At 39.6% G+C, this 12,377-nt stretch overlaps 1 protein-coding gene across 10 annotated transcripts in view; it reads left to right on the plus strand.

The window, feature by feature from the left end:
- LOC6733122 overlaps positions 1-12,377 on the plus strand; it is a 34,185-nt gene that overhangs the window by 3,316 nt on the left and 18,492 nt on the right. For all 10 annotated transcript variants that reach the window (XM_039298643.2, XM_039298641.2, XM_039298645.2 and 7 more), the window contains exons 2-5: positions 5,157-5,455; positions 5,916-6,089; positions 6,155-8,589; positions 10,828-12,156. In XM_039298643.2, coding sequence (XP_039154577.1) covers positions 5,308-5,455; positions 5,916-6,089; positions 6,155-8,589; positions 10,828-12,156 — 4,086 coding nt within the window. In that variant the 5' untranslated portion in view covers positions 5,157-5,307. The remainder of the gene's footprint in view (positions 1-5,156; positions 5,456-5,915; positions 6,090-6,154; positions 8,590-10,827; positions 12,157-12,377) is intronic.

Below are 12,377 nucleotides of genomic sequence, written 5' to 3' on the forward strand. Positions count from 1 at the left end.
TCCACAAACAAGGTACACAGATGTATATATTTTATACATGTGTATTTTAAAAAATTTATAATTTTATTGCCATATGAATGGTCGTATAAAATAAATGAACCGAATAAATTATGTCTTTTCCGATACATGTATGACCCTTTTTATGTGGATTGTGCTACGAACTTACGTACCACTTAATTGAATACGTTTGACTTTTTCCAATTTTCTACAAAGAAAACAGTCCTCCTTGAAATAGCAAAGATTTGGTTCTGTAAATTTTGATTTTATATTATTTATATTATTTTTCAAAAACATAAGCAAAAATCTTCGTTGTTTTTGGGTCACCTGAATAGGATTTACACTTTTGACTTCACTTTTTGTTGGACCGTGTGGTTGAAAAGAGTTGCATTCTACATTCTACAATTTAAAGCATTCATTATCTGTTTTTTATAAAAGGACCGCGATAAAGCTATAGCCGATTTGAAAAAGGCAAAGGAAAAGACTATATGGAATGGAATATGGAAGCCGTATCTTTTTATGGAACATGGTCCAATTTCAGTTTGTCACCTCGAAGATGAACGCAAATGAGCACAACACTGTACTTTAAAAGGTTTTTCCAACGATTTCTGAGATTTCTGAGATTTATGTTCATATTCAATGGACGTTCCAACATGACACTGTTTTGGATCGTAAATCAGTTGATTAAGATTGCAAACACATTTTGGAGAGTATACAAAGGAGGAAGACAATTTGGCGACCTTGGTAGCCAAGTTGAAGCCTGGTCAACAATTTCACAAAGTGAAATTAAAAAATATTATGATCTAATTAATAACAATAGTGGGTATAAAGCCTAAACAAAGTCCTTTATTATTTAAAATGCCCAGTTGTTTGTTGAATTTTGGCTGTATGCAATTTAATAGTTTTAGTGATCAAACCTATTTTGTTAAGCCAAAAACAATAGAGATTTCTTGTTCTAAATTCTAAATTTAATAAATTATTCTAGTGTTTTTGGTCAAACTTACTGTAAGCTACTGTATGTTTTCAAATCCTCAAAAGCGTTTTTTGTCCTCGAAAGATTTAGCTTAAAGACATTACAAATTTCGGAAGTGGGGTTTTTCGGGAAAACACTGTTCCGAGAAAAAGGTCTGTTTTCGACCATATGAAGTATATATATTCTTGGATCAACTCGTTCTTTGTAAAACTTTATAATACTTCAAATTCAATTTATGTAAGTATTTACACTGCTCGAAATGCTTTTCAAATGCTGTTATGAAAAAAAATATATCGTTCAAAACGTCGTTTGAGCGTATATTGTCTAAGCAACAACAGAATTTCTTAATTCTTCTTAATTTTTGATGGATTTTTCGAAAACTATTCTACCGATTTCAATTCCTAATTATTCAAATGTGTACAACACATTTGCGTAGAAAAGGCGCGATGGATAGTTATTTAGCAACAAACACGACCACTATCCATTTTGAGCAATAGATTTTGTATAGGCGAATACACAAGTTGTTTTAGGCCCATGCACATTTTTTTATACGAAATTGCTCATTTAAAAAACAACAGCAACTGTACTGCATTAGCGTTTTAAGCTAGAGATTTAATGACGGTATACTAAATATTTTATAAAGCTCGTTCGAAAAGATTAAATTTTTATAGTGTATTGTGAAGTCAGATGCTAAACTATATTTCGTCACTAAACACCAGACTCTTTTTACGCAATTATTTAAAACGAATTAAATAAAAAATGTCTTAAACCAGCTGTTTAGAGTGGGCGTGACAAATTAAAATTTAATACAAATCAAGAAAAAATATTCAAAAGTTTGGGCGTTGAGCGGCTTGTGATCATTTCATCGGAAACGCCTCATTTTACCTTTTTCTATTATATTTGCAACTTAACTGGCTACTATTAAATGTATATTCGTAAAAAAAATGAAAAAATATTCGTAAATTTCGATTCGAATATCGTAAATCAAGGCGTTTTCCATTTCGTGCAATTGGGTAAAGGATCAATCAGTAAGGGTATGCTAGTCTCGGTATTGTTGCTTTTGAAATTTTTTCCTCTTTTCGGCCTAATGCTTAAAAATGTGGGACGTTGCCAATTACCACTAGGGCCACAACAATACCGAAATATGTATGTGAAAAAACTTTCAGAGGCTCTGAAGCGTGAACGAGTGAAAAAAGTCAATGAACCCATTAACTGTGGTACAATTGGCTCTTTTTCATTGCTCCCAGCAACACAATACAAGAAATTATAACGGAAAGGATGCTAAGATCTGTTTGAAGCTAGCATCCGAAATAGTCGTTACCTATTACTTGTACTAGAGTAGGATGCAGAAAAAAGCTGTTGCTTAAGTTTTATTTGTATGGTTGATGAATAAGTTTATATATAAATGTATATGGAAATTTCTATCAGTATGTCAACTATTTTGCCACTCCCATTTTTACGCCCGCACACCGCTCAAAACTCCCACGCCCACAATTTCGAAAAATGTGTTGATATTATCTTATTTAATTATTTTTGTGCCAATTTCTGATATGCCAAGAAATTGTACTTCTCATTCGCACTCCCAATTTGTAACGAGTAACCCGTCTACGTCGCTCTTTCTTGCTTAGTTTATAATACTCTCACTATGACAGGTGTACCCACACATGTACTCAGATATGCATGTGATAATCACACCCAAGATGTGCAGATGTAGCCCTCAAACAATTGCTTGTAAACGTTGGTTTCGCATGAAAGGTAATCAGAGATTAGGTAGTGTAGAAAATAAAATAAAGTCTCCACGTTTGTGATGCCATGAACTGTAAAATCGCTTCTGAACAGAAAATTGCTAAACCCACAAGCCGCCGAAAACTTTTCCGTTCACACTGTTGAAAAATGTATTTAATTTTGTATATACATACGTATGTATGTATGTATTGATAATGAATAAAAAAGAAGAGTAAAAAGAAAGAGTAGAAAGGAAAGTGAAAGAAAAGAATATTCGGAGAATATTCACCTGATTTTTGACAGCATCGTATTACGTTTGTAATTAGATCAAAATGCATTTCTATCATGCAGTTGCTGTAGGAGCTGTCTGAAAAAATTCTTTTGAAACTTATAAAACTTAATTTTTTAACATGGCGTGCGTGACAGCACTTGCTTGATAAAAGATCCAAAAACTCCGCAGCTCTTTTAGTTCTTGAGATTAACACGGCTGATCAAACTACCTTCAGAACATTTTACTACGTTAACTACTACTCAATCAGCACGCTTAAAAAGAAAGTGATCGGGCGACCAGCTTATCGCGAAAGAATCAGAATATTAATATTTTACAGTAGGAATCGTTTGCCATGTTGCTCATCCATGCTCATCATATTTTGAAAATGTAAAATTTAAAAATGTTAAAAACATTACTGAAAAACTAAAATTAGTTTTTGATTCCCTTAACAAGTTATTTTTCTACATTTTCCTTTAAAATAATTTATTCATGCACAGTTAAATTCAACAGTTTATTTTAAAATATATATTTCTGCAAGGGTTATATAAGCATCGGCTGCAAAGCTAACTTTCTTCCTTGTTTAATTTTCTTACTTGTCTAGCCTATTTTTATCGCTACTCCAAACGATTATATTTAAGAATGGTTTGTTTATAAAGGAAATTTGTCTATGTTGTATCAATGAACAAACGCCTTGATAATGTGAAACGAAATATCTTATCACTGAGTAGTATCTTATCCGTATACACTGAGGTTCCACGTAGCTGAATCATTATTTACCTGCGTTCTTTAATCTCCAACTGCACATATACATACCACTGTTGGCGGGAGTCCACGTAGTTATAGATCGCTTCAGGACAGTGTGCGAAGGGGAATTCTATACATACATAAAAAATTCAAATTGCCAAATCATAGGTAGGTATTCAATACCTAAAGGTATTCCATACCAAGACTTTGGAGGGGTATATGGTTCAGGAGACATGGTAGTGAAAGTGTATTAAAAATAAATTTTAAAAATTTAATATAAATATATATGTATTTAATATCACCCACAAAAAACATTAATCCATTTTTTTTCAAATACCAAGAGTTGCCAATTTCGTAAAATCCTGTGCTCCTTTCAAAGGATATTTCCGAAATAACATTTTAAGAATGAATAATATTTGAAGTTTTTTGTTTGTTTATTTGCCACAAAACATATATATAGTATAGTTCTACCACGTTTGAAAAAATTAAGTGTGTCAAGAATATCTATAAATAGCATAATTTACTACGCCCATACCTTGCCATTGAATGCTGAAAAAAGATATTTCCAAAATTTTTGTGTTCACGTGTTTTACTTTGTCAAAATAGGACAAATTAAACAATTTTAAGAAAATATTGTTTTTCCCCTTTTGGTGCATATTTTCAAAAACTTGTCTAAAGACTTCTTTTGAAATTGAAAACTGTAGAAACTAGTTAAAATTTGATTAAGTCTTACTGTCGAATGTGTCACCGTCACTTGTATCTTACCTCGGCAACGAGTCTGCAATAACCTTTTACTCTGCCAGTAAGTAAGCACGTATCGTTAGCTAGTTCCAAAGTGTACCTCCAGCGCATTGGTTGGTGCAGTGTTTTGATTCGATGACTCTGCTCGCATTTTCCCCGCCTTTTTTTGGCATGTGACGGTTCTAGGGGGTTCCGGCTACCGGTAAGCTGTGCGTGCATACTTTCCACACTACTATATGTTTTTATTAGCATTTGGGAACTCCAAAAACGTATAGTGCCTAAATTTTCTATAAGATCCGTTCCCACAATTTTGGCACTTCACGACGTGTCGCTAGTGAGTTAGATAACGCTTATCATTGCTCCCCATACAACTTTGTAGTGTGTTCTCAAAAGTCTGTGTTTTTCGCACATAGATAGCTCGTGTTGTTGTTTGAACACCAAGGCTTGTGATCTAATACCAAATTGAGAAAAACATATTATGCTTCTGGCGAGATACCCAGTAGGGTCGCTCGAACCGTCAAAATATTAATAACAATAACGAATGAGCAATCATTGGGTTAATTGCGGCTTTTCTTTCGTGGTTATATCAAATTGGGCGTAGCCGAACGTTCTGTTGGCACTAAAAGGTTATACTCAAGGGCGGTTTTGTTATGCTTTACGATTACAAATAGTGCCACCTATTTAATAATACAATTTTTATTGCAGATGCCACTTTTGCCCATACAAAAGTTTTGAAATAAAACGACCACTTTATAAAGAATATAAAAACGAAATGATTCAATCAAATTTGCATTTGCCAATTAAATACGACAGCGGAAGACGATAGTGCCAGTTAGCATTGCCACGACGACGATCTATGGGTACAATTTGTTCCTTGTCAGCTGCACTAAGTTGTAACATTGCTTATAGATTTCCTATCTATGAAATGGAGCATTTAGATCTGGCCGGCTATCTTGGCCACGCTCCTCAAAGTTGGAATACTCTGGGAACCTTTCAGGAGCAAGGTGAGTGTTGCGATATTGAGAGTAAACTATTTAAATTTATGAAGATTAAAACAAGCAGAGCCATGTAGTTGAGTTATTACAAATAAATAACAACGTTTTTAACTGCCAAAATTACATTATCCTTAACAATAAAATGATTCATACTTTAGCAAAGTTTCTTTTTAACATTTGATTATAAAAAAGTTTAACTGCAAATTATAACTATTGATCCAAATCAGTAGTACAGCATTCCCGAAATAAAGAATATCTTTAAAAAATGCAGTTAACATAAGAATGCCCAATCCTGCTTTTGTGGTCAATTGCTAATGGGACTGAATTAGTATTCAAACCCGATTTTTAAATTGGTTTTATATATGTATATATATAAATTGGCATGTAGTAGTACTACCATAAAAACCATTATATATCACAAACAGTGTAACGCTTCTATTAATTTAGGCTTTATTTCATCTTCTTTCAGATGCTGTTTACCTATCTAGCTCGCGACAAATGTTGGAACCAATCTTGGAGGAGACTAGCGAGGATGAGGAACGTGCCCGAAGTAGCTTCATTGTAAGCCTAGATCACCGCTCCACCCTCTGGAGCTCTACGGAGTCTGAAACTGGATCAGTCTTACGCATAGAAACGATTAAGGGTAAGCTAATAGAGTTAAGGTTCTGCCATTCCGAACATTCGCCTATAGAAGCTTTTTTAAAGCAGATGTCGATGCCGTTTCTGAGAGGGACTTTGTCTGCCCACCCAAGCGACCAAGGCGCAGCCATGACTTAAATTCTGGCCAGATTCCAGAGGATTGCGTGCAACTCCGCCGCCCTATGTCTTACGATCCCGAGTACCACAATAGCTTTGAACGCTTTCTGGCTTTGGAGGCATGTGCTCGCGATAGCTTCGGAAGCCAGGGCCAACGCAGCAGTATAGGTAGTAGGCGGGGGGGCACCTTCGAGGATTTTTATTCCGACAGGGACTCCTCCCACTCGCTATCGCGCAGCTCCTCCCTGGTACAGTTCGAGTCCTTGGAACGCCAGCTCACGCTCCAGGAGCAGCATCAGAGTATGAACAGTCTGGGCAACAGTTCGCCCTCGCTCACCTGCGAGTCTGGTGCGGCAACGCGGGCCAGGACCAGGGACAGCAGTCCAGACAGTAGGAAGGGATCAGCCCCGACGCTGTCCCTGCTAAAGCGTTATGAATCCAGCGACTGTAGTCGTTTGCACCAGACATACTATGAGCTGAACAATCTCAATTTTGAATATAAGCAGCAGCAGGAACTTCTCTCTAGAAGCCTGCGAGAGACGAAGCTAAAATCTGAGGGCTCCTCTAGCTCCAGCTCGTCCAGCGATAGCAGTGGTCACAGCCTTCTAAGCCCTTGCCTTGTTCCCGATGGTGCTGTTGCAACGGAAGGGGGGAAACAGGATGGGGTATCCTCTCGGCGAATTCCCCCCAACTCAGCTGAGAACCTGTCCGAGGACTCCGGGTACTGCGAGCCACGTACCCTAAAGCGGGAAAAGTCCAAATCCATACCAAAGAATTTCGACAAACTTTGCGAAGAGGAGGAGGAGCTGCTGTTACTGGAGGAGGGCGCCCCGCATTCTCGCGACTTCAAAGACGAGCATGATTTGTGTCAGACCGAAATAGAGCAGACTGCGGATACGGCTGCATTAGCATGCTCTCCGTCGTCTATAAATAGTTCCCCGGAGAGGGCCAGCTCTGAATCGGAATCGGCATCGCCGCTGCCATCGCCGACCGGATCGGCATCAACGTCGTCTGCCGCCTCGTTCACTTGGCTACACAACAGTTTGCCAGATATCCGCGAGCCACGAGGTCCACTCTCTGTGGGAATTAACAATTCAAAGCACAAGACAAACGGCAGCGTTCTGGCCACCACCAGAAAAAACAGTGGCAGCACCCGGAGCAGCAGCTCCGCCGATAGCTGTGACGGTTTATCGCTCCTCGGCCCCACCCATTCACTCAACGAGCTCCAGGTGCTTGAACGGAGGCGGCGACCACGTCAGATTCGCCCCAGCCAGAGAAACAGTCACAGCAACAGTTCCAGTGAGGAACTGGAGGAGCTGGACAACTTCTTTGTTGCCTGCCACACCCCGCCAAGGATCCGACGCAGTTTCAGCTGGAACGAACGAGCTAGAAAAGTAGTGGGAGTGGCAAGTGCCGGATATTTGAACGCTAGTTACCAAAACCTAACTCTATTGAACTACACGGATAACTGGCTGCCGGCAGAGCTTCTTCAGAAGAACCACAAGAGGAGCCCAGCAGAAGAAATGTCGAAACAAAGCAGTAAAACTTGCGGAAACTACGAGCACATGATATGTAAGGGAAACTTTTTGCTGGATGAGATCAGCAAGGTTTATGACAAAAATGTTTCTATACTGACGGATAAGCCGGTGCTGGATACCAAGCTCTCTGCGCCAGAGGAATGTGATTTAAATGCTCCGATTGAGTGCTCGAAGGTGCAGCACGTACAGCTAAACATAAAGCCACCGCCGCGCCAGAAACGTTTGACTCAACAGCCGCCAGCCGCCATGACCTTTAATGGCCTTGTTAAAACATTTGACCAGGATCCCACTAATTTGCGAACCTCGTACACCCAAAGCCTAGAGCGGTGCCACCTTGACGAGCAAGAAACGGCAAAGCCTGCTTCGTACCCGCCGTCAGTCATCTCACAACGGTTCCTGCCCAAACGGCGTTTCCAGTCCCAGACGTCGGCGGCTATGCAGCGAAGTCTGGTAAGCAGCACGCCAAATCTCGCGGCCAGCGACGACGGGCAGCCAGAATCCGAGTACGATATCTACGTGAGCAGTGCACACGCCTCGATGCACCAGTTGCCGCAGACAACAACGCTCCCGAAGCCGCTGGGGATTCTGCTTCCAGCCGGATCGCGTCATTCTTTTGGCAAGGAGGTAAGCTTCTGCCCAGTGGTAAGCAAGTACTGTTGGCAGGAGCAGTCCTCAGAGGAGCCCACCGAGGATCACTTTCACTCCAGCGAGGGCGAGCAGGGCCCGCCCAGCGACGACGAACAGATGGACCCCACTTTGGTGCACAACACTAGAGAGAACGAAAACATCGTTGCGCTCTTCGAGCCGGAGCCAGAGCATCATCTAAGAGAGCCGGCGATCGCACAAAAGGTATCTATTAATGTACATACATACATATAAATAGGCGTTGGTTTCTAGATGTATGTACCTAGCTGTGTACACACTCGTATGTACATGCATATTTACAATATGTAAATACCTATGTACGTACATGACGGCGAACGTATTTATGTATGTATGCATGTGTACACAACTATGTATACAAATATGCATTATTCGGAAGAGAGCATTCCAGCCCTCTAAATTAAATGTTGAAAAAAATTGTTTGTGCTTGCTTGAAAAATGAAGAAATCTTTCTGCCTTAAACAAACCAAATGTGGAGTAAAATATAGTGAGTACGTTGTCTAAATAAGAAATTGTTTAATTATATATCTACATAGATCTAAACAATGTGAAGTTAAATTTTCTGTGTAACATTATATTTTGATTTCCAATTATTAGGAAAAGTTGAAATGGAATAAATATTTTTTTAAATTTTAAATTACATATGATAGCTTGTAGTGTTATTAATTGCTTGCAATCACGATGAGAGATGGTCTAAAAAGTCTAAAAAAAAGGTCCCAATCAAGGCTATTACAAATTTTACATTAAGCAAGAAAAGACAATTAAATTAAACATTCAAGAAAACATCGAAACTATTCTTCTAAGGTGTTTTCAAGAAGCAGCTATATGGTGAATCATCCGATTTTTATCAAATTAAAACGGATATAATATCGTGTAAAAAGTAGTTGTTTATTGTGTTAGAGCGTTTTATGATTTAAAACAACGACTAAAGCTATCAGATACCCGTTACTTAGCTTGTGGGATTAAGAACAGGAAATTCTACAATTTTTTTTTCGGCAAATCGATAAAGTAGATAGGCAAGAGTAATAAAAATATTGTAGTTTTGGTCGGTTTGCGGGCGTTAGAAAGGGAGGGGAAACTAAAAATAAAACAAAAATTTATAAAACAATTTGTCCAAAGGATGGGCGTGACAGTTTTGGGCGGTTTGTGCACGTTAGAGAGGCCAATTGTTGTTGTGCAAATCCATATAAATTAACAAGACTAATAAAATATTCTTCAATATAGAAAATATAAATATTCTTCATATGTATATTCCTATGACAGCTTCCGACTTATGTACATATGTACATACATATGATAATATCTGCAATAAAAATAAGACTTTTACGAAAGTTTGATGCAGAGAGATTAGTTTGCATAAAAAGTTTGCAAAGATCTGATAATTAATACATGTATATACATATTTCTCGGCACTTTTTCGTATACCTGTTGTTACATACTTTCCAAAAGAAAGGGGTATTTTTTAAGATACATAATATATTTAAATTTTAACGCATCAAAACGTCGAAACCAACAATTGCCTTACTCAGAGCTATACGTTTGTAAAAATCGGTATTTTGTAAAATTAAGCTTATCGTTATCTTCCGGTAAGATCGTTAGCTGAGCTCCTATTTTTACCCGTTACTCGTAGAGGGTACTCGTAAAAGGGTATACTAGATCTGTTAATAAGTATGTAACAGGCAGAAGGATGCGTTCCCGACTATAAAATATTAAAGTAAAATATTAATCAGGATCAATAGCCGAGTCGATCTATCCATATCCGTCTGTCCGTAAAAACTTCGAGATCTCAGGAAGAAGATTAGAAGATTGGGATACAGATTTTAGAAACAAAGACGCAGCGCAAGTTTGTTGACCCATGTTGCCACGCCCACAAACCGCACAAAACAGCCACGCCCACACTTTTGAACCAATTTTCGAAATTGTTTCATAATTTTATAGGTTTTGTAAGTTTCTATCGATTTGCAAAAAAATTTGCCACACCCACTCTAACGCCTTATAACAACCCGAAACTGCCACGCCCGCATTTTTGAACCATTTTTGGATATTTGTGCATAATTTTATTAGTCTTATTAATTAACTTAAACGCCATAAAGCCGACGAATCGGTCACGCCCACACCTTTGAACAATTTTAAAAATTATTCCTCATTTTATTCCCCAATATCGATCGATATCCGGGAAAAATGATATAACTTCGCGTTCGCAGTTACACTAGCTGAGTAACGGGTATCTGATAGTCGGTGAACTCGACTATAGCATTATCTCTTGTTTTCTATTACAAACGAAGCATACATGTTTATTCTGCAAAGCGCAAGTATGTACATACATATTTAATTAAGAAGTTCATTTTTTTTGGTTTGTGCACCCCATTGAAATGATTCTCTTTCTTCACGACATAAATAATTTAACAAAATCTCTTTTTTCAGTTTACCGGTTTCCATACCAAAGCGCTCTTCTCCGCCTCCGCACACGCAGAGAAAAACTCATCATGTGAAGAGAGCGCCAATGTCAAAAACAAAGCAAACTTAGCCACACCCGATTGCCGCGATCAAAGAACCGAAGCTAAGACCACCCTAGAACCTGAGCCCGCTTTAAGCAGCACAGTCAGTCTAAAACCTTGTGCCGTTGCGAACTCGTCTTGCCGAGAAGAAACTCCGAGCGATGTCACTGAGGAACCTGCTTCTGCGACTGCACGACCCCTTAGCCTGCCGATCCTTAGCGAGCCGCCCACCAACCGCGCTCACCACATCCTGTACTCATCCCAGCAACTAAGGCGCTACGAACCGAAGGCGTCGCCGATTAACAAGATGCCGCCGGCCCAAGAACTTAGCGGGCAGGCCGCGGCTGTTCTGAGGACGGACGAGAAACATCCAACCTCCAGAAGCCTCTTCTCCAGGTTCACCCACGGGCTGAGATTCTCGTTACGTCGCAAAAAGAAGCAGCAGCAGCAAGAGCCTTCGCAGGTCAAGGCGTCGCCCGGAAAGGAGTTCAGGCAGAGCCCGGAGGAGGGCCAATCGGTCGACTTTGTGCACATCCCTTTAAAGCCGCAAAGAAGTTTGCAATGTGGCCGACTGGACGATACTGTTGTGACCGAGACAAGCAGTGGCAACGTGCACAGCTTGCAGCAACAGGAACAGCTGGGCAAGACCTCAACTCTGCAAAGGGTGACTGGCAAGCCGCCACTGCCCAAGATGCCACCACGAAGTGGCATCCTAACGCATGCGCCTCAGGAAACGACTGGTGAAACTGTCAGTTGCCACCGCACCGAGGCGTTGCCGAGCGTCCAACGAGAACACTGCAATCAGTTAACCGGACAGTTGATGGATAAGGTTCAGGCAACGAGAATGCGGGACACCGGGTTCAGCTCGCAGACAGTAGTCGCCCAAGAGACACATACGGTTAATCGACTAACCGGACACGGCAACGCGACTAGACCGACCGTGGTTACCGCCGTTCCGGTTTCCGTTGCTCCTGTCGAAGAGGTCGACAAGATGGGTTTGATCGAGACCAATCTGGACACTCATGAAACGGTTATATCGGGAAAGACACGGTCTCTTATGGATATAACTTACAACCCACTTAGCGTGCCACACAAGCGATACATCGTAAAGCGTCTAAATGTAAACAGCGTTGCTTATGACGTGGATGAATTGGACGGGAAGGTTAAACCTTCGCCTGGTGGAATGGCATCCGTACGCAGACCGCACAAGAGTATGGAATTTCTGCTGGACAAGGAGAACCAGAAAAATGTTTTGGTAAGTTTCGATTTTCGTGACGCTTTACACTTAATCAGTCCCTAGCTGTACAAATATTTAAATAAATATCATTTGGTTCGTTGAGCTAAAATATATATATTCAACAGGATTGAAGTTTGCTTAAATTTTTTAAAAATACATAAAAATAGGACTGAATTAACGTTAGAAAACGTTTATAGTTTCAAGTATGCTAGGAATGTATGATATTGATATTTTAAAGC

Source organism: Drosophila simulans, chromosome 2L (genome assembly GCF_016746395.2).
Source record: "Drosophila simulans strain w501 chromosome 2L, Prin_Dsim_3.1, whole genome shotgun sequence".
NCBI classification, from domain to species: domain Eukaryota; kingdom Metazoa; phylum Arthropoda; class Insecta; order Diptera; family Drosophilidae; genus Drosophila; species Drosophila simulans.